The following is a 27602-nucleotide window of genomic DNA, read 5'->3' as shown; positions in this document are numbered from 1 at the left end:
ATCCTAAGTAAGAATCTACTGTAAAAATCAGGGCGTTAAAGTAACTCATCTCAAGGTTCAAGAACGGATTTTAGGGATTCCTCTTCAATGTTAGAGTATCAATTGGAGTAATTCAAAGTATGTTAGACTATTATAGTGAGGAACTTAATTCTTCCTCATAACCCTATGTCTAGAGTTTCAGTTAGTAAGATCAAAGCAAGAATTTTTACCCCAAAGTCTATGATGTTGAATTTCCTCTATCTCTTTTCGTTGATTCTTGATTTTTATCATCAAAATTGTGGTGTTTTATATCATAAATGATCTTTGATTCATGTTTTATGTTTATTATGCTATATTGACCCCTTTTTAGCCAAAGTTATTAGAAAACATTGTCATCACGGTATTTCATATGCATTATTTTTATGAAAGAGAAGTAAGTTCAAGATTTTCTAAATGTATTCAAGAAAATATTTTCATTTTAAACTTAAATTGTATTATTTCGGGAAAGAGCTTAAGAAAGTATATTTTCATGAAATTTTTATATACCTATTTTATAGACTATGTTTCAAAGAAAGTTTAGTCACTTGAAAGATTCATTACAAAAATTTACGATTTTTTATGGGATAATGTCCGAGTACCCCATCAACCTATGCCCGAAATCTCAGAGACATATTTATACTATACTAAGGTTCTATTACCCCCCTGAACTTATTTTATTAATAATTTTTTACCCCTTTTTAGCCTACGTGGCACTATCTTGTGGGCCCAATGATGGTTGACTTTTCTTTTCAAACTAGTGCCACGTAGGCTAAAAAGGGGTAGAAAATTACTTATAAAATAAGTTCATGGGGGTAATAGGACCTTAGTATAGTATAAGTGTGTCTCTGGGATTTTGGGCATAGATTGAGGGGGGTACTTGTGCATTTTCCCATTTTTTATTATATATTTTATGATTTCAAAAGAGAATTGTCTTTTATCACGAACACAGAACTCAATATGTTTTATGTAGTTGTGAGCATCTAGTCTCACGAGCACAATACATTTCATTTATTTGTGCAAAGACTAACACTATATAATTTTAGATCAGTTTTTTTGATATATTATGATCATATATAAACTATTTTGAAAGGATTATTTAGCAGGGAGAGAACATGGATTTAAAAAGTCAAAATTTCATAATTACATGTCATCATAGGAGTTGAGTCCACTAGTCATCAACTCCTTTAGCCAAGAGGTTAAGTTAGTGGATCCATATCAGATAAATAGGTTTTATACCTTGGGAAGGCCTTTCCAACTAGGTTAAATGTTGGGCATCATAAGTTCATGTGATGAATAGCGGTTGTAAGAAATTCTCCAAGATAAGTAAAGTTATATTATTTTCAATATTTTCTATTATTGTATTATTCAGCTTTAAAGTTTTATTGTTAAAACACACATGTAGGTATTTCTATTACGTTGACTTTGTTTCAGTCTATATTCAGAGTTGCTCGTTCAACTTAGTATGTTCAGTTTTGATCACTTATTTTTAGCTATTTACTTATCGTACATTTCATGTATTTACGTCATTTGATGCTTCATCTTTAAGGATGTAGATACATATATTCAGAATCAGCATCAGATGCATCATTAGGATCACTTTCATCTCGTCTCGATAAGACGTTCTTACTTCTAGAGGGTTCTAGTTTATCTTGAGTATTAGTAGTTAGTATATATTATCAGGTAGCCTTGGTCCTTGTCCTAATAACCTACCTTTATTATATTAGAGGCTACACAGATAAGTCAGATGAGTTACAGTCGAGTTCTTTTTTTTCTCTAAGTAATTACATGCTTATTTTTAATTTTTTTATAGCTTTTGCATTAATCAACATCCAGTCTTATTATATGACAGATCAAGAATCCACTCGGGCAAAAAATTATTTCAAATGCCAATCACATTTAGAATATAGACTCAGGTCGTGATACAAACTAAACCACCCTTTTTTAATGAAAAATACTATGGGTAGGGAAAGAACAGAATAATGGATCTTTTTTATTGTTGTTCTACATTGACCAACCACTCCTACAATATATGGGGAAGATGAAAAGAATCAAGTACCTAAAGATAGACTTGAGGGAAGTATTAAAAACTAGCTAGACATTCAAAACAATGCCAAGACCAACAAAATTCTAATTTATTGAATCTCAAACATACTCTAATGCCAAAATAATATATGAGATACAATAAAAGTTATGCATATAGATACTAGTTAAGTCAAAAAATCTATAATGTCATGCCTAACAAAAATTGATTTGTTCAAAATGAGAGAAGGAGAATCCATCCAGGAATTGAACCAATCTTTAAGAGGTGAGACTTATATACTATCACTATGGATGAATTGATTGGAAATCACTACAACATGATAATTTTTTTAGAATAAAAGAGAAGACTCGTCAGCTAATGATATATAAAATTTTATATCAACCAAAACGACAAAATCGCTGCATCAACAACGATTTACTCCATCAGAAAAAAGTAAAATTGCTGCCTCTGCAACGATTTTGCAAAATGTGAATTTTTTTTTAAAAAAAAATAAGGAAAATCGATGCCTATATATATATATATATATAGCATGTTATGTATCTTATTTAAAAAAATGTTATCGAATGAAAATTCTCACAGTTTGTTCCTTTCACATCAACCTTATAAGACTCTTATACGTGATAACAAAAATGTGAGTAAATAATGTTTTGATATAATGACATGAATGATTAAGGGAAAATGTACAACTACCCCTCAACTTATGCCCGATATATTATAAAATAATCCGGATAAATAATATTACTTTCAATCAGAGTATCTTTATTTAAAATTATTTTATCTCTCTCTCTCTCTCTCTGTGTGTAACTTGGATACAGTAATAACTAGCTCGGATACATTATAAAATAATTTGAATACATAATATGTAGCTCGTACACATTAAATACTGGCTCGTACACATCATATATTGGCTCGGATATATTAAATATATCAGGAGAGAAATAAGGAATTTTAAAGGTCTTTGAAATATAAGGGGATATTATAAAATATTTCCTTATTAGGTATATTATATTATATGTATTAAAAGTGAACATGTTTGGGGATGTAGCTCAAATGGTAGAGCGCTCGCTTTGCATGCGAGAGGCACGGGGTTCGATCCCCCGCATCTCCACTTTTTGTGTAAAAAATAAGTTAAACATTATCATATATTATATTTTATTTTATGGTTTGAGTACCAAATATAGTTTAATTGGAACTTGTTTTCTTTCTAAATGTGGAATTAAAAAAGTCATGCCTTTTTTCTTTCTTTTTTTTAAAGAAAAACAAGTTCATTTGGACATTTGATATAAAGTTATAGTTTTGATATCGGGTACAATAATTTGTTCACCAATCAAATATATCATCAATATATACTATTACTTTTTACTAACCTAAATCATTTATATTGATTATAGCTATTGCTCTCATCAATTAATTAAATTTATTACTCTTATCAATTATTTAAATCATTTATATTGAGAAATTCATACTCAACACGAAGAGAATTGTCCGTATTACGAAAAATTATATTATAGAGTAGTAAAGTGCAATTCATGTTTAATTTTACCTTTATTGTATTGGGTTTTGGATTGACTAATTATTTTTCTAGTAGAAAATGGTTTAGGGCTCTATAAATAGAGACATGTTCCTTCTACCTTAATTAGCATTCACAATGTAGTCTTAAGGGCTTTGAGATTTTTGGTTAGAGAGAGAATTTGTGGGTCATAAGCTTGATACGTTATCACTTGTGTGAACCTCCCATGTATTTCAAGTGAATTGGTTGAGGTTGTATCTCTCTGTATTTTGTATTTTCATATTTATAGTGGATTGCTCATCTCCTTTATGAACGTAGGTCGATTGACTGAACCACGTTAAATTTTTGTGTCTTTTTGTATATTTCTCGTTGTCTTCCTACTCGCGGTCTTTCGAGATTTGCTTTGCTAGATTTCGCGTTTACACCTGCTTATTTTGGTCCTAACATATTGTTGTATTAAAGTTTGATCAATAAATGTTGTTTCTTTTAGAATAATTGCTTTGTGATAATATATATATATATATATATGTGTGTGTGTGTTAATTTTTTTTTGACAAGTTAGTGTGTATTAAGATATATTTTTTTATTTATATAATTCATTTCATTTATATAAAAGTTTAAAATATCAGCTATACTATTCGTTAAATGTTAAAATAATAGGCAAAGAAATAAATTGAGGAGAACTATATAATATCAAAATTTAGAATTATAATTACCAGAATAATAGACATATTTTGTAGGTGATATATATATATATATTGAAATGGCTCGATACATCTACCGTAACACAAATGCAATATTTATATTTACTTTTGTCCCTAATCGATCTCTAACTATATATATTGCTTAAAGATGATAAATTAATTATTAATATAATTAATGTATACGCCAAGTAAATCCAAATGACTTTGGAGAAAATAATATACTTGTCATTATTTAATTGCATATTTTAAAAACTTTTTAATGCTTGTCTAACAAGCGTTGAATATATATACTAAGTTTAAATGATACATAAACAATGGACTTGAGAAGTTAAAACGACGTGAAATTTAATTGAAATGTCAAAGAAAATTTAGTGTAAAGTTTTAAGAAATTATGTATGTGTTTGGACGATAATATACAATTACCTCCTCCAACTTATAACCTTATTTAAATAAAATAAAATAAATTAACCTAGACCCCCAAAACAATTTTAAATTGATATAAATAAATATATTTTTTCCCGATCAATCCTAGTTTTGAGTAAGAAATATAACTTTTACACTAAACATAGATGACCATGTGTTAAAATACCGAAAAAATAAAAAAGAGGGGAAAAAAGACAAATTTTTATAAATTAATGTTTTATATTTATAAAATAAGAAGAAAAAGACTACCATCTCTAAATTTTATTCAAATTTTATACTTGAATTAAAATAAAATATTTATATGTTAAAGTGTGACCAACTATGTTTCTATCTGAAAAACCTCAAGACACAAAACCTACACATGCCCATCATGTGACAAGAACTCTTCATTTGTTCTACATTCCAAGTGTGTCAATGAAAGGGATTACGGGCCCGTTTGGATGGACTTAATAAAAATAGTTTTAAAAAAGTACTTTTGAAAGTGGTGAAACTTATTTTTAAAATAAGCAGTTATGCGTTTGGATAAAAATACTAAAGTTGTTATGTCAAACGTGAAAAAAGAAAAATAGAAGAAAGAGATGTTAGGGTTATATGAGTAATTTGAAGATTGTATAAAAATATTAAGAGAAAAAACATAAAAATGTGGTCAACTTAAAACAGCTTATAAGCTAAAAAAAAAAGCACCCCTACCCCAGCTTTTAACTTTTGGCTTAAAATAATTTTTTTTAACTTAAAATAAGCTATTTTGAGTATTGCCAAATAGTTAAATAAGTCAAAAACCAGCTTTTAAGTCAGTTTGACCAGCTTTTAAGCTGAGCCAAACAGACTTTACATATCCCCCCAAAAAAAAGTGCCATACTTTGATTTATTTTATGCTACTATATAAAATATATCCATAAAATTAAAATTGACATGAAGAATTACTATATATTCATCAACTACATAAACTTAATTTGGGTTATGGCTTTAGTTTTTCTCACCACAAGGTAAGTTTTATGTATTTTATTGTCTTAAAAATGATTATACAAAAAATAATTTTTGTTACATGGGAGGATTAACTTAATAGTATGAAACAAAACAAAAATTGCCATCAAAAGATTAATATAGTAGAGGGTTTACACTCTTTTTAAAGGAAAAATGAGAGAATCTTTTTTTTTTAAAATTATTATTATTATTATTATTATTAGTTTTATAAATTTTTAAAATCACTTATTTTTGCGCATCACATTAATGTATGAGCGTACTAGGTTAATGTATCTTACACATTAGATTATTTTATCATGTATAAAATTTATATCAGATTAGTATATCATGTATAAAATGTAATGTATTTTACTTAACGATTAATGTATCTCGCGTATCATATTAATGTATCAGTGCTTATATTGCTGTATCAATTTGAAGGATCTCTGTAATTATATTATAAACTTATTATTAGGGACAAATGATAAGTTAACTTTAAAAGTATGTGATTTTTACCTAAAGGTGGCCCAGTGATTTGAGCTTGGTTCCATATTGGAGGTCTCAAGTTCGAAATCCTTTACCAGCGAAAGCAAGGGTTTTGCCTTCTGATTCGAGCTACCTCTCCTAGGAGCAAGATTTTATCCTATGTGCACTCAAAGAATAGCAATTGCGATTTTTCTTGTTGTAAAAAAAAGTATGTCCTTTACTTTTTTTTAATAACTTATTAAGGAACATTACCTCTTGAATGATATTCAATATAAATTTTAATTAGTCAAACTCCAATCTACGTACATTTTATTCTTCCCGTATTATAAATCTAACACCATGTGGTATAATAACCTTTGAGCACGACAAAAACTTGAAAATTGTTGGCGTTGTTGCTTTAATGGAAAAAATTTGTGATACAAAAACACAAATGTCAAACAATTACTGGTAAATTTGAAGACAGCAAAAATTACGATTTTGTCCCACATACAGCACTCTGTTCCCCTTCTCTTCCACTCAACACTTCTCTCTCTACTGTATCTCAAATTTCACCCTATAAAGTTAGAGAGAGAGTAAAGTGAACACCATTGTTGACACACTTGCAGTTCACTCACCATTGTTAGGGTTTTCGAAAAACAAAGCTATTTTCATTCGTCTGGGAACTGACACAGAACCGGAAAAAACAAAATGCTGGTTCAGAATTAAACTGAATTTGAACGATCTAGCTAACGTAGTGAACATATGTGACTTCACATTGCTAGGGTTGGTTCTAATTTTACACTATTTTGTTACTTTTTTATGCGATGATTGTTAATTGCTAGGGTTCTTTTAGTTGTTGATGTTCATGTGCTTGAAGGCTACTGGCTCATGGTTCAAAATTTGGTGGATAGTGATATTTGATGAGGTGCAGTAGCACACATATCACAAGCTGTAGTTTTTTTCTGCTTATTAGATTAGTTGTTTGGATTTAGCTTATCTAAAGTTGTGAAGTTTTGGAAATTTGTTGCATATTTGTTTTATTTGTATGGTTATTATGTATTGGCTTTGGCTAATTTGAAATTTATGGGGTTTTCTATATCTAAGCAGCTAGGGCTTTGAAGGTTCTGATAGGAGGAAACTAACTGATAGAAAAAAAAAATGCTGGTTCAGATATGAACTGAATGGGGACAATCTAGCTCGGTTAGTGAAGATCTCTGTTTTCGTATTTTTAATGTTAATTCTTGTTTCTGCAATTCTCTCACTTTCTTTTTCAATTGTATTTGTATGTTTTACTAGTAATTTAATGGGTAGTTATTTTTCAGTTGCTCAAGAAAGCTAATTATCAATTACCTCCTTCTTGAACTTTGCTTATCTAGGGACTTCTCTATGAGAAATGCTAACTTATTCTGCTGGTTATATTTATACGAAATTTCACTTGTGTTTTTCATTTGAAATTTTTTTTTTCCTATGACCAAATTTGGCATTTGATAATTGATACTGACGATTTATATCTAGCCAAGTGGTACTAGTTTGGGATTTAGCATAGCTGATTGACTGCTGTATAACCTGATCTGAAGGAATTTCACATTAATAGTATGCCGTTTCAACTCTTGCTATAATAAAATTCTATTCGTCACACACAGTCTGCTTAAAATCACCTATTTTCGAAGTAAGATCCATCATGTAAAAGATTCTTTTTTGAAATTATTTCATGAAATATAATTATTTCCTTTTTTGTTTGCTCATGAAACTATCCAATACTCACTCTGTCTCTCAAGCTTATTTAAACTCACAAAGTTGCTGTTCTTCTGTATACATATTTGGGATTCAATGTGTTGCTCACACTTATTCTTGATTTTTCCTGAAATATAAGAGGCATTGAGGGTATATATGAAAGAAGGCAATCTGAAGATTCTACTATCTTAGTCAAGGAGGGGAGGGGAAGATGGAATCCAGTATGCTGCTTGATTATGCGGTTTTCCAGTTATCACCAAAACGCTCTCGGTGAGTGATAGCTATGCATTTGTTGCAGTTGTGGAGAAATTTTGTTAATTTTCTTGATTTCTCTCATGTCTTATGGTAAATTGCTTGGGCAGATGTGAATTGTTTGTTTCCAGTGATGGTAATACGGAGAAACTGGCATCAGGATTATTAAAGCCGTTTGTGACCCATTTAAAGGTTGCAGAAGAACAAGTTGCATTGGCAGTTCAGTCTATAAAGCTTGAAGTTAAAAGGTGTAAAAATTCTGAAACATGGTTCACAAAGGGAACTCTAGAAAGGTAATTGCTCATCCTACTTGTCCAGGAGAAACTGGGAAAATGAAGAGTGATGTGATTGATCGCTGATGTCACATGTCTTCCAGATTTGTGAGGTTTGTCAGCACACCAGAAGTTTTGGAGCTTGTCAATACCTTGGATGCAGAAATGTCTCAACTTGAAGCTGCTGGAAGAATATATTCCCAGGTAATGAACTGTCATTGTTAACTGTCATAAACAAGTCGCTTAACTACTTAGTAAAAATATAACTTTCTTTTTCCTTTACTTCAGGGAGAAGGGTACCAGTTTAGTAGCACAGGTATGAATGCTCGATAACCTATCTGTATTGGTTAAAGAACGTTCCTTTGGGTAATGGGCATTTTGGGTGGTCTTGAACGCCCCTTACAACATCTGATGAACAGTACTTTCGATAAGCGCTCCTGATTTCTGTAGTTATTACTTATTAAGCTCTCTTTATTTAAACTTGAGTGTGTTTTAAGTGCTGTACTAAGTTTGTTGTTCCATTATTTGCGTGTGTCAATTTTGGCTATTACGATTGATATTCAGGACTCACTTTTATTCTAAATTACTGTATTTACTCGCTAGTTCTGTGGCTCTCTGTTGGTTTTCTCTGACGTTGCTATTGGCTTCATAATTCTTCCAGGAAGTGGAGGATCTGGAGTTACAGTAGCAGCTGATGCAACAAAGTATACCCTCTTTTTGCCTTTACATGCGTGGTTGCTTGTAGCATTTGTTGCTTTATTTCATGTTCCCTACTGCCTGTTTACACAGGAAGGAGTTATTGCGAGCTATTGATGTGAGGCTTACTGCAGTACGACAGGACTTAACTACAGCTTCTTCTCGTGCAGCAGCTGCTGGTTTCAATCTAGACACAGTATCAGAACTTCAAATGTTTGCAGATCAGTTTGGTGCCCATCGCTTGAAGTAAGAATATCTTACGCCTTTCTTTGTGCATTAGTTCTTTCAACCTACCTTCCTCCTCTCTGTCTGTCCTCATGAAAAGTTAGTCTAGGGTTCGATCTACCCCAATATCCTAATTGTTGTTGTTTAAGCTAGGAAGGCATGCTGATCAAATTGCCTATCTGCACAGTAAGTGTCCACAGTCTCTTGGGTGTGCTTATTGTCTTTAAATTAGCTGGTTACTCATTAGAAAGGTTGGGCTGTGTGGGAGAATTCTGGTTTCAGATTGTCTTGGACAATGATGAATAAATCCTTGAACTGGTTCAATTTCCTAATCATAAAAGCCAATTTTGTCTAAAGATGACTTGAAATATATCCAAGTAATACCTGTTTTAAGTTGTGGTGCCTGGTTGTAAAGGGCTTGGATCATGTTAAGTATCCATAATGGGACTTAGCAGTTCGTCTGACTTTCTTATTTTGATAACAGTGATGTAACTTGTGTGCACCTTGATTATTCTATTGGGTACTTGCACCCTCTCCTATTAATACAGGTTCCAGGTAACTCTATCACTAAAGCTTAGGCAGATGAGAAGAAATTAGTTTGTTTGATTTAACCAAGAACAATGTACTCTCAAATCCGGGTAGATGGATATTGCCTAGCAGTCCCATACCACCGTTTCGTATTAGTCATCCTATTTGAAGTCCATATTTTACATTTTCATCTATCATACCATTACCCTAGCACATTGTGCCTAGATATCCTAATCTTTACACTTGGAGCCTGGTTGGATTGACTTAAAATAAGTAGCTTTTAAGTCAAAAATAGAAAGTCAAACTTAAATGACTTAAGTCAAAAAATAAAAAGTAGGGGGAGACCTATTTTGGTTTTTAACTTATTTTAAGTCATTTTAAGCTTATTTTAAGTTATTTTTAACCTTGCCAAACACTTCCTAACTTATTTAAGTCATTTTTGACTTACTTTAAGTTATTATTGTATTTGTCAAACACTTCCAGAAGTCAAAACTGTCTTAAAATTTTGTTTGTCCAAACATTTTCTTAGGCACCACAATCCCATTCTTTCTAGGTGGAAACCATCAGTAGCCCCAGTGTTTCGGGAAGCGAGAAGCGAAAAAAAGCGACGAGGGCTTGCTTCACAGAAGCGAGTAGCATGAAGTGAAGTGCACACTTTTTCAAAAGATTAGCGACATTTAGTATAAAAAAAATAAAATATTAAATAACTAAATAGAGGTAATATAGTCTTAGATTAAAAGAAAATAGATAGTCAATAATATTTATAAGTCATAACATATAAAGCAAAAAATCAAAAACATAATTAAATCACAAAGACTCAAACTCCTATTCTTCAACAAGATCCTCAAACTCTTCAAGTGCCATAACCAAGGGTTCCACTTGGTCATCATCTTCTTCATCATCAGAAGGCTCATCAACAAGGTTTCGACTTGAACTAGAACCTTCAACTCCTCTTTCGTTGCCCCTTAAAGTACTCTTCCTAAAATTATAAATATTCTCCTCAACACCACTTGCCACAGAAACAACCCCATAAGTGAGACTTTCTCCTTCGTACACTTCTTGAAGAGAAAAGGAACTCACAGAGATGAAGCAAAGGCGAAGATTGTATATTTCAGGAGAAAAGAAACTCACAGAGATGAACTAATAAACATCGGCTAAAACTTACCTGCAGTCGCGGTCGAGGTGTGAAGAGAGACGCAGTCTCACTCGCGGTTGTGAAGAGAGAAGAAGCGAAAGAAGAGTCGTGAAAGAAAAATTAAGTTATATTGTATATTTCAGATCTTTTTTATAAAAAAAAACCTAATTTTTTTAGTGCCTTTTTCAGATCACATCGCCTCAGAAGAAAGAAGCGCAATGGTGTTGCCTCGCTTTGAAGCTCGCTTAACTTTTCACAACATTGCGCAGCCACTTAAAGTTTGCATGACTTTTCACTTAGATACCTCACGTATGCCTTGTACTTGAAAAGTCGTGTCAACTTTAAAATGTCCAAGGCTTAATAATGCCTTCCAACTTTAGTGAATGATAAACGAAGATGAGGTGCATAAAAAGGTTATACACAAGAATTTTCGAAAACAAAGGGAAACATGTAATTGCAAAACAAGAAATCAACATTTTGACAACACTTTGGAATTTGTATGACAAATAAATAATTTGAAGTTTACAGTGGACATTGTTCACAATAATTAAAGAACGAACTCTTTTTTGTAACAGTGGTGGTGTTGGGGTCAACTTGCGTATACCTCAACCATTCCACCAAGTACTTGTATGTAATAAACTTTTACTATTTGGAAGCCTTGGCTCACCAAAACATGTGACCAAATGTAATGAGCAACATATCTAGTCAACCCCTAAGTAGGCCTGGAGAGGGTAGGATGTACATAAATCATACCCCTACCTTTGTGGGGGTAGAGAGACTATTCTCAATAGTTTCTCAGCACAATGATGCATTACCAAAACATGCTATAAAGAAAATAATAACGGCAACAAAATGGCAAAATAAACACAACCAATGAAGCAATAGATAACAGATAAAAAATTGATGCAAAAGATATTACACAAGTACTAAATGGTAATACTACTAATAAGAAGAAAGGAGAAGAGGAGACTAACCCCCTCTCTTCCCACACAAAGATGATACAGCACTCGGCTACTTGCTAACCTTCTATCCTAATTCTCAACCTCCAACCTTCCTATCAAGGGTCATGTCCTCAGTAAGTTGGAGGTGCGCCATGCCTGCCAAATCACCTCCCTCAACTCTTCTTCGACCTACCTCTACCTCTTCTAACACTCACTATTGACTATTGCCAACCTCTCAGGCCTCCTCACTGGTGTGTCCTTACACCTTGTCTTCACATGCCCGAACCATCTCAACTTTGCTTCCCTCATCTTGTCCTCCCGAGAGGCCACTCCCACCTTGCAGTGTATAGTTTTGTTCTTGATCATATCTTTCCTAGTATGCCACACACATTTGAGTATCCTCATTTCCGCTACCTTCATCTTTTGAACGTGTGCATTCTTTTCTTGACTGATCAACACTCAGCCCTATACAACAAAGTAGGTCTAATTGCCGCTCGGTAGAACTTACCCTTAAGCCTTGGTGACACATTTTCATCACATCACATTTGACTAAGTATAATTTGCTTATATGCTTGATGAAATAGTGAGCACATCAATGCTTACATATCAATGATATCCACATCATTTGTATTTTATATTGGATAATATACTTTCAGCTTCTTTGTTTTTTTCGTTCCCTTTGGGTTATGGAATCAGATCATTTATTACCTTTTTACAATTTCAATATATAAATGGATCTATTTTTCTTTTTTTTTTTTCTCTTTTTCAGTGAAGCATGCAAGAAATTTATATCCTTGAGTGAGAGGCGGCCAGACTTGATCAATCCGTGGAAAGGGGTGCCAAGAGATGATCAAGCTGTTCGTTGCTCTTATGGATCAGACATGTCGATTGACGAGGACCCTGCTATATCCGTCCATCCATCCACTCTGTCCCATTCTACCAGTCGAGAATCCTATTTGAAACAACAGCAACATCCACACCACCTTGACCAATATATGCCCTCGATGGGTCAGCAACTGACACCTCTCTTGCAACATAGCAGGGAATCTAACATAAAATCAGAAGAGAAGAGTAAGGAAAGGGAAGTCATTGCTGAGAAAGAAAAGGAAGAGGACACTTCATCCCAGCAAGCCGAATCGACCGAGCTTAGTAGACATAAAAGGCGGCTCAGCGTGCAGGACCGTATCAGCTTGTTTGAGAACAAGCAGAAGGAGGAAAATTCTGGGAGTGCTGGCAAGCTAGTGGTTGGAAAACCTGTAGAGCTTCAGAGGTTGTCATCTGGTGTCTCAGTCCCTCCTGTCACTGAAAAGGCGGTGTTGAGAAGATGGAGTGGTGCCAGTGATATGAGCATTGATTTGACTGGTGACAGGGACACTGAGAGCCCTCAATGCACTCCTTCTGCCTCTGTTTCTCAGTCCAAGCCAAATGACCAAAAGACATCAGGTTTGACTGATACAGCAACTTTTGGCAGGCCAAATTTAGGTGGTGTTCCATCTGTGGTTGGTAGCAGCAAATTAAATGAACAGACAGATGCTAATTTGAGGGTTGCGTATACAAATGAAAAGGAAGAGGTGGCAGGTGCTAAGCAATTATTTGGTTCTTGTAGGAATATTGAAGTTTCTTCCAAGTCTATATCAAATTCTACTTCAGGTATCTTCGATAGTGATGGATGGAAAGAACAAGCTAGTGGAAAGGCTAGGTCAATCCCACTTATTAGAAGGGATGAGGAAAAGAGTCTGAAAAATCAACTGGAACCTGGAGGACAGTTGTTCACATCCCCTGGAATTAAGGGCGATCAAATTGCTTCAACTCCCAACTCAAACTTCAAGGGGTTCCAAGGGGGTGATGAGTTTGGAGAGAGTAAAGGCCAAATGGTTCATCAGGCTCCTGGCCTGAAGAAACATGGTGCTCAGCAAGAGCTTGAACATGCGAAGGCGAAGATTTGGAATCATGAGGAACCTGGATCAAGTGATCTTTCTGTTTCTCAACGAGATAAGGCTTCTCAAAGGACTACAGAGGACTCTATGCAGTTGGATAGTAGTTCTAGAGTAGAAGTTACAGAATCTTTTTCTGCTAAAGGCATTGAAAATAATTCTCCTTACCTACAATCAAGATTGCCATCACCTAGTGAAACTGAGGAAGTTGAAAAGGTTGAGTTTGCCCCGTCTGAGAAAGTAGAAGGTGCTTCTGGATCAAAGGGAGAAGATTTCAGACACCAACTAGTGAAGCTTAAAAAACAAGGTGCTGCTGAACAGATCAGGAAGGCACAAGATAGCAGAGATGAAAGCAATTCTGGAACAAGCAAAGTGATGTTGTCCGGCAAAATGTTTATGGAGGCTCAGGAGGGACCCAAGTCGTTTTTGACACCCCCTATAGGGAAAGTGCAGAGGGCAAGGCAGTCAAAAGGAAACCAGGAGTTGAATGACGAGCTGAAAATGAAAGCTAATGAGCTTGAAAGGTTTTTTGCTGACCACAAACTACGTGCCCCTGAAGACCAATCTAATTCTAGCCGGAAGAGCAAGGCCAGCGACATGCGAGGATGGCAAGTTGCAACTTCTTCCAACCAGAAGCCTGTTGTAGATAATTCTCTTGTTCAATTATCTGACAGTAGCATGTTGAGAGAACCTGCCACAAGTTCCAATGATATAGAGAGATTTGCTGTTACTCCACCGACTAAAGAGACCTTTGTAGATTTTTTAAATAGGACTTCCTCTGAGCTAAGTTTTTCAGATGGCTCCCAAGGAAAATTCTATGAGAGATATATGCAGAAACGGGATGCAAAACTTAGGGCAGAATGGAACTCTAAGAGAGTTGAGAAGGAAGCCAAATTGAAGGCATTGGAGGATAGCCTTGAGAGGAGTAGAGCTTATATGAAGACCAAGTTTGCAGGATCCACTGACAAGGGCAGTGCTGTTTCTGGTGCTCGTCGGCGTGCTGAGAGACTTCAATCATTTAATTCTAGGTCCATTTTGAAGAGCAACCAGGTAGTTTAATTCTGCTCTATCATTAAATTAAGCAATACCTACACACGTGCACATTACTGCTTCTTGTTCGTAGAGTTGATTGGTTGTTTTTCTGTTATGTGTAACCAACCTTGAAGAAGTTTCCTTTGACAGCAACAATTAGTTTTTGAGCAAAGTGATGAAGAAGAAGGTATTTCTGAATTTCCAAAGCAGAAAAAATATGGTGAAGACAGGTCTTCTGATGAAACATTTGTTGGGGAAGATGGTTCTAAAAACACTCAGAACAAGAAACAGTTACCTGTCAAAAGTTTTTCGTCATCCACCCCTCGCACTTCACTAGTACCTGTTCCAAGGTCTGGCAAGAAAGTTTCTAGTAGTTCTTCAGGTAGACGAAGGTTTCCATCTGACAATCCTCTTGCTCAGTCTGTCCCAAACTTCTCTGACATCAGAAAGGAAAACACCAAGTCTTCTTCTGCAGTTGGTAAAATAACTCATTCACAATCTAGGAACTATACCCGTGATAAAAGCTCCAGAGAAGGGGTATCTCTTGTCAAGGAGGACAAATCATGGCGATCACAATCCTTGAGGCAAAGCTCTGCCAATGTGGGAGAATTTAGGGAAGCATCTCTGTTGAATTCAGATGGTGTTGTGGCACCACTCAGGTTTCAGATGGAGCAAAGTCTCAATGATAAATTTCTAAAAAATTCAGACTCGAAGACTTTCTTAATAAAGGGTAAAGACCCTGTCTTCAGCACTAGAGCTGGTCTGACAAAGAAAGGGTCTTCTGTCATATCAAAGGTTGAAGACAATGATAACGAATATAATGACATGGCCCTTGAGCCTAAAGATACAGCAGATAGGCTCCAGGATAAGGAAGAGGAAGAATTTGAGAACATGACAGCTGAACTTCGGTCATACTTCGATAATGGGGAGCCAAGACTGAGCCATGATTCAGAGAAGTTGGTGACCTCTGGATCAGAAAGTGGTGATTTTTTGAGATCATTTTCTCAGGTGGACTCTGCTCTGGAAGCTGTATTGCCTTCCGACTTTCTTTCTGGTGGAACTGTTCAAGATTCTGTGGGAGAAAGTCACGTCTCATGGAATTTACATGTTCACCAACCTTATTCTTATGCTCAAGAGATATCTGATGTTGATGCATCTGTGGACTCGCCTGTGGGAAGTCCTGTGTCCTGGAATTCACAGTCTCTAAGTCAGACAGAGAGTGATGCAACTAGAAATAGAAAGAAATGGGGAATGGCTCAGAAACCTATGTTTGTGGCGAATGCTGCTCAAAGTCAATCGCGCAAGGATACATCTGGAGGATTTAAACGGTTATTGAAATTCGGGAAGAAAAATCGTGGCACAGATAACATAGTTGACCTGATTTCTGCAACTACCTCTGAAGGAGATGATGACACAGAAGATGGACGTGATCCTTATAATCGATCTTCAGAATATCTTAGAAAGTCAAGAATGGGCCTCTCACAAGGGCATCCACTCGGTGATAGCTTGTGCAGGGATGAGGTTTTCAGTGAACGAGGTGAAATTTTGATGTTCCATTCTATAAAAGAAATGTTTCTTGTTTCTATATGGCAGATTAATATTGGTCTCCTGAAATTTGAATAATTGTTCTGACTGTTTATTGTTTCAGTGACACTGTTAACAAAATGATATTATTGATCAGTTAAAGAGTGACTTATTACCATATTTATTGTAAGCTCAGGACACCCAGATTTGTGGTGTATTTATTGAGGAAATTTGACATTTGAACAAACAAATAGTACTACAATTACATGCAAAGGTGTCTGATAGGAAGTGTGTAACTGAATATTAAGATTAAGGTAAGGGATCTTTTTTTCATAACGATTTTATTGAAGGACAATTAGAGGTAGATATGATTCTATGAAACTCACTTATAAGAAAAAAGGAAATAATTATGGTTATTGATGAAAATAAACGTGCTTATTATCTGCAGCTTCATATGGTGTGTTTTAACTCTTACTATTTGAGTTTTGAAGTTCCTATTTTTTTTTTCTACATCATTCAATCAGCTATATTGAATCTGGTTGCCTATATGAATCCTCTATATCCCATTCAACTCTATTTAGGTCCATTTCGTTCCACTTCCAAATAATTCAATACATGTAAAAATTAAGTGGTAACAGATGATATTCTGTGCAGATCACTGTAGTGTTTCTTGTATGTCCAGCAAAAATTCAGGGGTGATGCTACCGAGATTTCTCTATAAAGAAAATTTGGAAGAAAAGGAGATCCTCAGTTTTTCTTTTTGCAAAGTGGTCCATTTCACTTTTGCTCTATCTAATGTTAAGTCAATTTCACGAGCATCAAGTAAATGGAAAAACTCCTAACCCTGGAGGTTTTAGGTCTTAACCTCTATGCATGTAAATGTAAATGAGGATGTTTTGAAAGATTCAGTTGGTGATTTCTTATTCACTTTCCTTCTGATGCGTGTTTGAGTTAATTATCCAGTCATCTCTTTCCAGCTTTATTTTTAACATTCTAGATTTAAGGTTACTAACTGAATGACCATTTCTTCTGGCAGTTCAATCCTTGCACACTTCTATTCTGGCGCTTCCAGATAATTTCAAATCGAAGGAGGATTATTTATCAGGGAGCTCAATTAAAGGTGACTACTTAGTATGTAAAATTGGTCTTTCCTGTCATGCTCTATGTGTTCTTTATTTTAATCATTTTAAAGCCACCATGTGAAGAAACTTCGCACCAGGGATATGAGCAAAAACATTAAAAAAGGACAACAGAAATGGTAAAGAACTTTTGTGGTAGCATAGTAGTCACTTTGCTTCATAATATTAGAAAAGAGCTCACAGGTTTGTATTTTGTAAAAAAAAACATGACAAGCTTACAGAATTTTATTTTTCATAAGGTAAATAATTTTATTACTAAGGAGAAAATCTTGTGTACAAGCAATTCAAAAAGTAGAGAATCTACAGCATAATATGATTCTCTATAAATGGCAGCCTATCTTCTATTTCAAACTAGTATTTTATGAGCACCTACAAGAAACTAGGAATGAGAGACTATTCCTCAAATGTACCCCTCGAAAGCCCTCTTATTTCTTTCCTTCCACAGGACTCACATGAGTGATAGTGGGGTAGCATCCTACTCTTTGACTTCTCTTCTCTTAACTTTTCAGCTGGAGAGTACTTGGGATTGCTGATTGCATCTGAACCATTCACGAGATATCGTATGAATAAAATATTATGTGTTCATAAAGAATCAACTTTTATTAGTTTTAGTTCAGTAACAGATGATATTCTGCAAATCATATTAGAGAGACAGCTGGCTAAGTTATCGGTTTGATATATTCTCATTGTTGTAGATTGCCACCTACTTGGTTTAAATATTAGCAACTTTTTTGTTTTTATTTTCTAATTTTTTAAAAAGGTATACATTCTAAATGAGGACTGGCTGTCCTTAGTGTGAGGTGAACAGTGTTTTCAGGTGGTGTCTGACTTGAGTAGAACTCCATTTAGTAGCTATAATCTGTAACCTTGCTTCCGATTAGCTTAGTGGGTGAGATAATCTGTTTTATGGTTTTGCTACTAGATTCCTTAAACTTTAAGTTTATTGAAAAACTCATGTTTGGATAATACATTTTTCTTGGTATTTTGTCAATCTTAGGATCTTACCAATTTAAGCTAGACATCCAGTTGAAACTCCCAAGTCTTCTACACTCTTGCAGCTGAACATTTGCACAAATAAGTACTGTTGTTCCATCTGGATTCTAATGCTTGTTACTTTCTGTGTTGAATTGGTCAACACAGTATTACTCTATTGCAGAAATTTGAAGTCTGTAAAATTATTATGCTTCAGTGATCCGAAGTATTTTACATGCTGACTTTTGTTTAATTTACTGTTTGTACAGCTCCAAAATCATTTTTTTCCTTATCGACATTCAGAGGCAAAGGAAGTGATTCAAAACCAAGATAGGTCTTTCCGAAGTATTAAAAGTTCCCTCTGGTTAAGCAATTGGAATTTCCTTCACAATATTCAAAACAGTAATTTACGACTGAGGTAGGTTATTCTACAGTCATCTGTGTATGGTGTATAGTTAGTGTATCGTCAAGCTTGAGAGGCCTTGCTTCCACTTAGGTGTCTCTAGCAATTTTCTCGGAATATAGTTTTGTATCTTAAGATAACGGTCCTGAAGAGGAACGTTTATGTGATTTTGTAAGTTAAGAGCCATTCTTTTCTTACATTACCATATACATTGATTTTGGGTAAATATCAGAAGATGAATTTGTGTTCAAAAATCAAATGTTGTGCGAGTAGAAGGTTGCTATTAGATTCTGCTGTACTATAGCTTGTAATATAAGGCATATCGCGATGTATAACCTTGTTATCTAGTACCACTATGTCATTTTGCATTGCCTAGACCCCTGGAATTTCTCGATAACGCCCATTCAATGTGTTTGTTCATACAAGTATTATAGCAATGGATCGAAATTTGCAAATTTCTGGTTGTAACATAAGGTTTCATTAGGATTTATCATTTGCCACCTTGTGAAGAGAGTTGAAAGTTCTGATGTTTTTGCTTTTAGTCAATTGTCAATGGGGAAAGTAGATGTGATCTCTGTTTGTTTTGGTGCCAGAAAATGTTTTCTTAATACTTCCGTCAAAAATTTTGAGAAATATTTTCTCTCGGAAAATAAATTCCTCGAAAATGAAGAAAATGACTTCCCTAATGGAAGCACAAGCACGGAAAATGAGTTCCTTTAGTAGCATTTCACATCCTCTAACACTTTGTCCCCCACCCCCACCCCTAGCCTCTTGGTGATTGCTTAAATTATACATAAATATATTTTTGAGATAATATTTTCTGCTTACTTGTAAATATTAAAAAATAAATTAAAAAATTACTTATTTTTCGAAAGAAGATTTTCCAGTCATGCCAGACAAACTTTTAAGTGCAGCCTATTGCCTACAAGCTTGACTCACCAACACTACCAGAATCTGTTTTCTAAAAGGAAATAATTTACCAATTATTTGGGCCAATTCCAAAAGAAAGAGCCACAGTATCTTTTTTTTTTTTTAACCAAGTAGTTTACAGAAAATTACAGAAATAGTTTTAGAACTATTAATATGATGAGCCAATTAATCAATCTTTGCCTAATAATAATAATAGGCGCTCATCACTCAATAATTACAATGGAATGTGTTCACTCATAATCTGACTGAATTTTTTTAATTTCACGTACAAATATGGTTTTTTGGGATTTTAGCTTCCCAAGTTGTGTTGTAACTAATGCAATAGTGTCACATCTGAAACATATTTTAAAATAACGCAATGAAGTGTTTTCGGAAAAAAAAATCACTCAATAATTACACTGTGAAAACAAAAGTTTTTAAGGAATCAAGCGAGCTAAGCAGAAGTTTACATATAACTAATTATTATATATAATAATGTCATTTTCAATATTCCTACATAGACTTACAAAATAAAAAAACTTCTTTCTTAAAATACCTAAACTGACCAGCAAAACAACCGTATCATCAAATTGACTATATTACCCCTCAAAAATGACAAGAATCTCACAAGACTCATATTCACAAATTGGATATAATGGTCATTTTAAGAACAATATAAGGGCCCCCCTTTATGAAACTGTCAACAAATAGGACCAGAAAGTTGGTTGCCTTGGCTTAGAAGCCAAGATAAGTTAGACACAAACTTGAATGCAATAGAAAGTTAACACAAAAAAGTTGCTTTTATTGCACAAGGATTAATTTCTCTTACATTTGTCATTGTGTTTGTTCATTTTCTGTCTTTCTGTTTCTTGGTGCACCACAATTTTTCAGGTATGTTTATGCTAAACTAGAGCCTATAGGTATTCTTCTAACAAGGAGATTTTCAAAAATAGTTTAAGAATGCTACATTTGAATTTTCAATTTTTTGCGAGTTTCATATATGAACTATCAGGTTGAATTTTCACTTTTTTGATACATAAACTATTAGGTTGAATTTTCATTTTTTTTTTGCAAGTTTCATACATAAACTATCAGGTCGAGTTTTCACTTGTTTGTGAGTTTCTTACATAAACTATCAGGTTGAGTTTTCATTTTTTTGCAAGTTTCATACATGCTATTAGGTTGAATTTTCACTTTTTTTGCGAGTTTCATACATAAACTATCAGATTGCATTTTCACTTGTTTACGAGTTTCATACATGAACTATCAGGTTGAATTTTCACTTTTTTGCGAGCTTCATACATGAACTATCAGGTTGAATTTTCACTTGTTTGTGAGTTTTCTACTTGAACTATCATGTTGAATTTTCACTTTTTTGCGAGTTTCATACATAAACTATCAGATTGAATTTTCACTTGTTTGTGAGTTTCATACATGAACTATCAGGTTGAATTTTCACTTGTTTGTGAGTTTTCTACTTGAACTATCAGGTGTTTGTGTTGTCTACTAAATAATTATATAAACTATTTATCAAAACACATCTCGAAGTTGACTAGACAAAATGCTTGAAAACAACTGTCAAAAGGTGAGTGACAACTTAATTTGCCTCTTACATTTCGTCCACATGACAACTGACTCATTAATTCCGATGCATGTTTTGATAAATAGTTAGTATATTGATAATTTAGGTAGGGAACTCGCAAAAAAGTAAATCTTCAGGTGTGTTTTTGACCATTATCTCTTCGTGAAAGGACCTTCGTGATCTTCCAATTGGATTTGTGTGATTCAATTTTGTTAACATGAATATGCAACATGTTTTAGGTGAAAGATGGCGTCTCTCGTACCAGAAGTACTAATTAAGCTTCTACAGAGTATGAACTCCAATGTAAAAGTCCGCGGAGAGTATAGATCAGTACTTTTACAAGTAATCAGCATTGTCCCCGCGTTGAGTGGTTCAGAACTCTGGCCAAACCACGGCTTCTTTATCAAAGTCTCCGATTCTTCTCATTCGACTTATGTTACACTGTCAAAAGAAGACAATGAGTTCATTTTGAACAACAAATTGCAACTTGGACAGTTCTTCTATGTTGACAAAATGGAAGCTGGAACACCGGTCCCAGTCTTAGTTGGCGTTAGGCCAATTCCAGGGCGACATCCATTTGTTGGCAATCCGAAGGATCTGATGCAAATGTTGGAACAATCTGAGGTACCTGATCAGGAAAATAGTAGTACTACTGATCCGAAGTTGAATGAATTGGTTGAAATGAAAAAAGAGATCGATAAGATGAAGAAATTTGTTATCAAAGAGGAAAAGGCGGTTGTTGCATCCAGGTATATGCAAGGTGTGTCAAACCAGAACGTAAAGATTGGTGGAAATGATCACGGTACTGGTGCAAAAGGCGTTGAAAATGACAGTAACGGAGCAGATCATAAGGTTGTACCTTTGAAAGGGAAACAACCAGAGGTTAAAAGTACTCAGGTATGATCGATGATCCTGCATCATGGATTATTCATCAGAACAACATTTAACTTGTAAAATGAGGAATGGAACATTTTGACATAGTCAAAAACACACCTGAAGTATCACGTTTCTGCAAGTTTCCTACCTGAATTATTCCGAGCTATTTATCAAAACATACTTCAACTATGGTTGTTCCCTTTTCCTACCTGAAGTATTACGATCATACGGGGAGGAAAATGGAACAACTAATAGTTGAAGCGTATTTGACAAATAAGTAAAGTGAACACATGATAAACTCGCAAAAACGTGATGGTTCAGATGTGTTTTTGACCAATATTTCTTTTTGAACGGCAAACTTATATCGAAGGTAAGACAAAAAAAAAACTTGTATTATATGTTTTCTTCTATAGAACAAGTTTGCTGATGAGTTTTTCTGCTTTTTGAATTTCAGACACAGCCTACAACTCCTTCTCGTAGTCGTTCTGATGCATTTTCTCCAAACACAGATGTCAATGTGCTTAATAGCAGGGAGCTTTCAACAACTCCAAAGTTTTCAACTCTAAAACGCACTAGCACCAAACAAGAAAACATTAGAGAGAACTGTCCATTTTCCGAAACACTCATACCTTGGTCCTCTCTACCAGCCAACCTCGCAAAGCCAGGGAAGGTATACTTGTTTCTTCGCGTTCTCCTTTATTACTGCAGCAAATGAAAAAGAAAGAGTCTTTTTAAGATTAAATGATTTTAAAGAATACGTCGATGACTCATTAGATAATCTAACATGATACAAATGTACTTATGTTTTGTTGTTGTTTTTATCGTCATTATAATAAGGGGATCCTTAGAAGGAAAAAGTTAGCTTCTTTAATAGCAGCAGAAGCTCAAGACGAAGCATTGACAGCAACCAATCTTCTTCATTGCATCAGGTAAGCATCACAACGTTACTCGGTCGTAACATGTCATTGTGCTAATCAGAGGGTTGTGTTTCACATAATCGAGCTACGTGTCTTCACTTTTTTTTTCTTTTCAGCATGTTTGCTGAACTATGCTCATCTGTATCACCAGAGAGCCCTCATCTAAATTTGTCCAAATTTTTCACCCTCAACCAACTCATGGATCAAACGAATACGAAATCAAATGAACAAATCCTAGATAACTTTGCTTCAAAATTATCTTTACAAGACAAGGAGCTGATCAAATCAAGCAAGAAGACACGTTCATTGAACGATACTAAAAATACCCCCAAGTCGTTGATCGAGGTTTCTGTGTCTGAAAGGGTAGAATGGGCAAAAGGAGACGGTTCTAAAGGCGTTAAGGAGTTAAGAGATGTTCTGTTCAACGAAATGCAATCGTGGTTTCTTAAATTCATGGATGAAGCACTTGACGTTGGCTTCCAACTGAGTGAGCAAGAACACAAAAAGAAGAAACGTATTGTACAACAAACGGATACAAACAACCAAATTGCTCTCGCGCTGTCACAACTTAAACATGCCAATGACTGGTTGGACAAGCTACAGAGTAAATCAGCTTTGAATAAAGATGTTGCTGCGAAAGTTGACAGATTGAAGCAAAAACTCTACGCGTGTTTACTTCTTCATATCGATTCAGCTGCTTCAGCTCTTGGAAAATCATGTTCACAATAGTTGCTGAAGCTATTTAAAAGGTCAATTCACAGCAACTAATCAGCTCATTTGAGAAAAATGTATACTTCATTGTTTCAATGTACCTTGCTACCTGCATTGCCTTGTTTTAATATGATTTAGATTTACAATATTAGGTGTAAATGTATGTAATTAGCGACTAACACTAAGAGATTTGCCATTAAATGTTGTTGCTTTTACAACATTTTGCAACAAAATGTGGTTGTTTCTATGACATTTATTCTATTGTAGATGAGATTTAAAGAGTATTTCCTTTTCAATTTTAATTAGGAGGTTTTAAAATTATACTTAAGAATTATTATTTCAAAATTTAGTGAGCATTCTTAGTTCACTATATTATTTCATTTGTACATTTTATTTGTCATACTGGTTTTTTAACAATCTTTAAAAAAATTTACTCAATTAAATTTTATTTATTTATTATTTTAATTTTAATTTAATACTAATTTGTTTTTCTTTTTTTTTTTTTACCATATTGACTATTTAGCAAAATTCATCAATTAAATTAGACTTTATTCTAATTTTAGGAATATTAATAAATAAATAAATAAAGTGTTGAATGTATTCTACTTTTTACGAGAGACGAGTCCCACTTTTTAGATGTAACTGATTCTTCTAGTAAATTGCCTGGTTTTTTGGGAAATTTCCCTTGCATTATGTACAACTGCTTTAAATTGAATTTTTTAGTAAATTGACGAAATAATTAGGGTTGTATTGCTTTAAGCATGTGGTTAAACTAGCTTAAATAGAATTTATATATATAACAAAATATTAAACTGAATTAAAATAAATTGTGCAAGCACAAAGTAATTACGACTTTTATCTTATACTTAAGTATATATCTTTGGAATTTTTATGTAAGCTTATATCATACATGCAACATAAGTACATTTTGGATTATGAAACTAAAATTTGAACCAAAATATAGGAGAAAAGAACTCTTAAATTTTGTTAAACAAAAATAAAAAAATATTTCAGTTGTTGTCGTAAAAAGATTTTAAATTAAATCAAAATATACATGTTGTTTTACATGCAACAGGTAGTAGAGTTTGAATTTGTCAAAGGTTATTAGGATTGTTGGGTTGTTATGGTTAAAAAAATCAAATCGAATTATAATTCAAATCAATCCAAACCTCTGCATAGTGAGGAAAAGTAGAAACAGGTAGTGTTGCCTTCAAACCTCTTGTAGGTAGATATACTTTTTTTATCCATTGCATATTCACAATCAACAAATAAATGATTGCTTGGGACATACACATGAACTGTCATCTACATGTATATACCTTTCCTTTGTTAGCAACCTGTTAAACCGACGCTGTGTATACCAGTGTTTCTTTTTATTCTTCAGAAAAATTATTTTCCTCCCATATATATGTGTGTAAAATGATAAAGCTGATTTTGGGAATATGATAGATTGTTCTAGTAATGTTTCTAGAATAGTGTAGGATAATATATAGGATAAAAAATATCTAGATATCTAGAAGATAAAGTTTCACTAGAATTTTCTTTGTACAAGTCTCTAGAATAATTTCTACAACCATCAATGAACAAGTATAAATATGGATAGTCTTGTACATTTGTAAGCAACCCAAATCAAATAGTTTTCTCCTTCAAAATATTTCTTCTTCTTTATAGCTTCCTCTTCCTTAGTTGAATCTTCTGATCTTAGTTAACGATCTTGGGCTAGCAGAAGACTTGTCGAATTATTCGTTTCTTTTGCTTTTGTCTACATGGTATCAGAGCATAACCATATGTTGGTTTCTGGGTATTATTTCAAGATCGGGTTAGAGGTAGATTGAATTGGTTTGTCCATATGGATTTTAGCGGCCGTGTTAATGGAGTTGGAATGGAGTTGTTGAATCATCCAATTACAAGGTATGGAAGACATGTATGGAATCATACCTTGAGGGAGAGAATTTGTGATATATTGTTAATGGAAATGACACAAGTCCTCCTGCTGAAGGACCGGAAAATAACAATGCATACAAGAAGTGGAATGAGGTATTAAAGCTATCATAATTTGATATGCTCACATGTTTGTGTTCCATTCATGAAAAATGAGAGTTTTTGATAAATGCTAAAAATATAGATCCATTTTTAAAAAGGGAATGAGGTGTAAGCCACCAAGCTAGGAATGAGAAAGATTGTGACATTTGATCAATGATGTAGTATCACCAAGAATGTCTTTAAGAAGACATGTATTTTAAAAAAGTTTTATGTTTTATTTTCAGGCTTGTATTGAACAAGAATTAGTGCAATTGAGACATATTCTATGGTATATAAGAAGTTTATTAATTCCAATACTTTCTTAATTTCGGATGATTGTCTGGGACATCATCAATGAATTTTTTTTTAAATGGTGAATTTTCTTGTAGTGCTTGTTAGCAAGACAAGTTAATTGTGAGACCGTTGTTGACACCCAATTTCGACCCTCCTCGGTATTAATTAATTCTCGAGCTTCTTGATTTCCTAATGAGTTGAAATAATTGATGTTATAAAATTCAAAACTGTTTAAAATTGCTTTAGTCGCTTTTTATGAGTATATATATATTAGTTTATTTTATAAATAGTTTATATCATCTAAAAAAGATTTTAGTTTTACTTAACAATTCTATTAAAGATTTTAGTTTTACTTGACAGTTTGTAGTAAATTAATTTTGTTAATATTGAGTTTATAACCAAGTCAATTATTTTATCTCATTAAATTTTTAAAGCTCGTTGATTAGTTTTTAGTCAATTCGTCTTATTTAAATTTTAGTCTAATTTACTCATTTGGCTAAATTAACTATCATTTAAACCCACTTTAAAGAAAAGATTTTGGGCTTCCTTAGCATCAACATTCAGCAGCCCATCCTACCCCCAGTTAAACCAAATAACCTGACCCGGCCCTATTCTCCGACCGCCCCAGCCAGTCTTTTATCCGATCCAATTGCATTCACAAAAGAACCCAAATATTCTCCTTCAAAAAGCGTCTGTAAATTCATTTAGGATTAGGAAATGTGTAGTCCATCGGTTTTGAATTTAATGGTGGATTCCCGTTCCTAAATGCATGTATTTTTGTTAAGTCTTTGCTACAGCTATGGGGTCTATAGTTCAATTAAATTTTGGTCTTAAGTTTCTCTATCGTGGATGGGTATTAATTCTTCTTTTTTCCTCGTGTTCGCGAAGAACTCATTTCTTACCTTGTATTTCAAGGAGCCGTAAAGGCTAGACTCCTTCTTCGAGTCAAGCAGTCCGTAGAACCAAGGAACAGGCCCAAAGTTGGAAGAATCTGTGTAGGCCAGGGAGTTGAAGATTTTGGGCCAAGAAGATCAAATTTGTTTTTGAAATATTATATTTTATTTATTTTGGGCCCTAAGCCCACTTGTTATTTTGAATTTAAATTTGGGAATTTTATCAAAACAACAATATGTTAGTTTTTTTGGTGACAATATTTTAATATTTAGTAATACTAGCATGTTTTAATTACTTTAGATTAGTAATACCGTATTTTTTTCCTTGTATTATGGTATGTATATTTATAAAAAAAAAACTATAGAAAAGATGGAAATTATAACATAAAAAAGGTAAGTAGTATTAATAATCCTTCAGTTACTTTTTAAAAGCTGTAGTTTTGGCATATATTAATTTGAACGTTTTTTTTCTTCTTCCCTGTTCTTC

General features: G+C 33.8%; 2 protein-coding genes and 1 non-coding gene across 7 annotated transcripts; all 3 read left to right on the top strand.

The window, feature by feature from the left end:
- The first annotated feature begins 3094 nt into the window (after positions 1-3094).
- On the top strand, positions 3095-3167 carry TRNAA-UGC (transfer RNA alanine (anticodon UGC)). Its single transcript has one exon. It is a non-coding gene; the product is annotated as a tRNA-Ala (tRNA).
- Positions 3168-6527: 3360 nt separating this feature from the next.
- On the top strand, positions 6528-19170 carry LOC101267294 (COP1-interacting protein 7-like). Of its 5 annotated transcripts, none has more exons than XR_011213111.1 (12): positions 6528-6907; positions 7232-7324; positions 7998-8128; positions 8221-8403; positions 8487-8586; positions 8671-8698; positions 9044-9086; positions 9249-9324; positions 12677-14891; positions 15024-16410; positions 17052-17309; positions 17434-17517. XR_011213111.1 is itself a non-coding variant. In XM_019211571.3 (12 exons), exons 3-12 carry the CDS (start codon positions 8070-8072, stop codon positions 18840-18842), a joined length of 4317 nt encoding a protein of 1438 aa, XP_019067116.2. In that variant the 5' UTR covers positions 6528-6907; positions 7232-7324; positions 7998-8069; the 3' UTR covers positions 18843-19170. The 5 variants fall into 5 exon arrangements, 2 of the variants coding, with proteins under 2 accessions (XP_019067116.2, XP_069148444.1); XR_011213109.1 differs by having other exon boundaries at positions 9172-9324; XM_019211571.3 differs by lacking the exon at positions 17052-17309 and adding an exon at positions 18778-19170 and having other exon boundaries at positions 9172-9324.
- Positions 19171-20603: 1433 nt separating this feature from the next.
- Positions 20604-24156, top strand: LOC101267004 (uncharacterized). Its single transcript, XM_004252474.5, has 5 exons — positions 20604-20711; positions 21642-22299; positions 22733-22948; positions 23116-23207; positions 23312-24156. The coding sequence occupies exons 2-5, from the start codon at positions 21649-21651 to the stop codon at positions 23922-23924; spliced, it is 1572 nt and encodes a 523-aa protein (XP_004252522.2). The 5' UTR covers positions 20604-20711; positions 21642-21648; the 3' UTR covers positions 23925-24156.
- Positions 24157-27602: the final 3446 nt, after the last annotated feature.

The sequence above is a fragment of the Solanum lycopersicum genome, chromosome 12 (genome assembly GCF_036512215.1).
Source record: "Solanum lycopersicum chromosome 12, SLM_r2.1".
Taxonomy (NCBI): Eukaryota; Viridiplantae; Streptophyta; class Magnoliopsida; order Solanales; family Solanaceae; genus Solanum; species Solanum lycopersicum.
This window is presented reverse-complemented; position numbering and strand designations above follow the sequence as displayed.